This window comes from Gadus morhua, chromosome 16 (genome assembly GCF_902167405.1).
Source record: "Gadus morhua chromosome 16, gadMor3.0, whole genome shotgun sequence".
NCBI classification, from domain to species: Eukaryota; Metazoa; Chordata; class Actinopteri; order Gadiformes; family Gadidae; genus Gadus; species Gadus morhua.
Window position 1 is genome coordinate 14,774,022 of NC_044063.1, and position 2,500 is coordinate 14,776,521.

Below are 2,500 nucleotides of genomic sequence, written 5' to 3' on the forward strand. Positions count from 1 at the left end.
ATGTAGCGTTCTAGAGCTAGCACTAGCCTTTGGCTGTTGTGTGGAGAGGATGGTTATGTAAGAGTGTATTCGGTCACACTTGGATTTTCTATACAGGTGTGCTTGTTGGTTGGTAAACATTGACAAAAAACGCATGCGTCTGCTTAGATGTGGGTGTGCATGTGTGCGTGTGTGAGTGTGTGTGTTTGTGTTAGTGTTTCTCCGTTTATAATACATGGGTGTGTATTCGAAGGAGAGAGAGTGAGAGAGAGCGAAAGAGAGGGAGAGAGAGTGATAGATTAATAAATGCAAAACGAGCCAGCCACTCGGAAAGAGAGGGAGAGTGACAGGAAAAACAACAGCCAGAGAGAGACAGATTGGAGGAGAGAGATAGAGAGTGAAGGAGAGACAGAGAGAGAGAGAGGGAGGTTGAATGAGGAAAAGAGAGCAAGTTGATGGTGAGAGAGGGGAGAGAGAGAGAGAGAGAGAGAGAGAGAGAGAGAGAGAGAGAGAGAGAGAGAGAGAAAGAGAGAGAGAGAGAGAGAGAGAGAGAGAGAGAGAGAGAGAGAGAGAGAGAGAGAGAGAGAGAGAGAGAGAGAGAGCGTTTGAGTGTGGACGTTTGACCGTGGAGGGGTTGTAAATGGGATCTCATCTGACACAGACAGTTTCATCAATAATGCAGTGTTGCCTTTTGCCCATGCCGCCTAGCGAGCAGGACAGCAGTGCAGGGATGCGGAGCCAGGAGGGTAGCAACACCGGGACTTAGAGCTTGGGAGAGCACTTAAGGAAGGAGCGGATCGCAGTGTCTCACTAAGGGACCCTTGGGTTCCTCTTCACCCTGTGTATTATCCCCAGAACGCCCTCCGCCAGTGAACAGATTAAGTCCCGAGACAGACGGAGACGGAGGGATACAAGGGGGGGGGAAGAGACAGGAAGAAGTAGAGAGAGAGAGACCGGGAACCTTCTGTGGAATAGCTTACACTCTGGATAGCTTTCTACACTTTCTTTGAAGAAAGAAAACAACACCTCTGCCCTCGATTTGGTTTAGTGTGTGTGTTTTTTTTGTGTCCGTCTCTGTGATTTATATAATCTGTTTCATGGTATGATATAACAGGAAATAGAGAGGGGAAGGCAAAAGGAAAAAAAGATGGAGAGGGATGGAGAGGAACGGCTGGTGGAGAGAGGTTGAGAGGTGGAGTGTTGGAGAGACGAGATAGAGCGAGGGAGAGGGCAAGCACATGCAGGCACTCACACAGATGTGCACAGAAACACACACATGCACAAACAAACAGTGTGTACCTGATTTTTCCCTCCTTTGACAGTTCGTGCGGCGGGTCATCACACAGCAGCCGCGAGTCTCCCTCCAGAATGTAGACACATACACACTCCTGTAACATGAGCCCATGCACAGTCACACACACGCACACACACACACACACACACACACACACACACACACACACACACACACACACACACACACACACACACACACACACACACACACACACACACACACACACACACACACACACAAAGTTTCACATTAATCACATTTCAACTGGGGATGACCTTATATTCATTGGGGAGAGAGTCTTTGGACTGCGTTTCTCAGTGTGTGACAGGGCTGGGACATTGGCTTTTGCCACTCTGAATATTAAGAGGTGTGTTTTTCCGGTAACACATCAAGGTAATTTATGAGTTCAGCTCGGTTCTTTGTATGTGTGTGTGTGTGTGTGTGTGAGTGTGTGTGTGAGTGTGTGTGTGTGAGTGTGTTTGTGAGAAGGTGTGTACCGTGCTGGGTAGCAATTCCTGTACGCTGTCTCGGAGGGCATCTCGTAGCGAGCGAACATTGACGACCGCTGCCAACCGCAGCAAAGCATCCTGGGAAGAAAGACAAACATTGAACAGTTTTCCACCTGGCTGACACAGTTCCCAGAGGTCTATTTGTTCACGGTATAAATGTCCAGGGTTGAAACCCTGAGGCCTCTGGGCCAAGGTTTCATTAATATTCTTACCGCAAAATTTATATAGTACCTGAGTTTTGTCAAAGCGTCATTTTCACATGTCTCAGTATGTCTAGAAAAAAACACTACGTCCCAGGCCAAACCTATGTCAAAGTCGGCCAATGCACAGCAATCTGTATATTTTGGATGAACCCTCATGTCTAAAAGTGTCTCATGTTTGCTCAGTTCATATTCCACTGAGTGGACAGCCAGTGTTTCGCTGTCCTTTTCAACTCTGGCCTTCCTCAATGGCTCAATTGTGAAACTCTGAAACTAAATCTGTGTGAAGTTTCGTTAGATGAGAACGAAACAACGGATGGATGAACTCCAAATAAATGTATCCTTCCACGTTAAATCCATCTTCTTAAAACATGAAATTATTTCAATCATTCAGGAATTCGCCCAATTAGACACAATGTAATAATTGTCCCCAAGGCATAATCTTGGACTTAACTTGACAGGTATTGTCATTACAATTCAAAACGTAAAAAAATTTAAATTGAAAAAGCATTAAT

At 46.0% G+C, this 2,500-nt stretch overlaps 1 protein-coding gene across 3 annotated transcripts in view; it reads right to left on the minus strand.

Annotated features, from left to right (window-relative positions):
* Positions 1-2,500, minus strand: part of pde2a (phosphodiesterase 2A) — a 130,447-nt gene that overhangs the window by 36,467 nt on the left and 91,480 nt on the right. For all 3 annotated transcript variants that reach the window (XM_030380510.1, XM_030380511.1, XM_030380512.1), the window contains 2 exons: positions 1,774-1,863; positions 1,279-1,367 (listed from right to left, as the gene is read on the minus strand). In XM_030380510.1, coding sequence (XP_030236370.1) covers positions 1,279-1,367; positions 1,774-1,863 — 179 coding nt within the window. The remainder of the gene's footprint in view (positions 1-1,278; positions 1,368-1,773; positions 1,864-2,500) is intronic.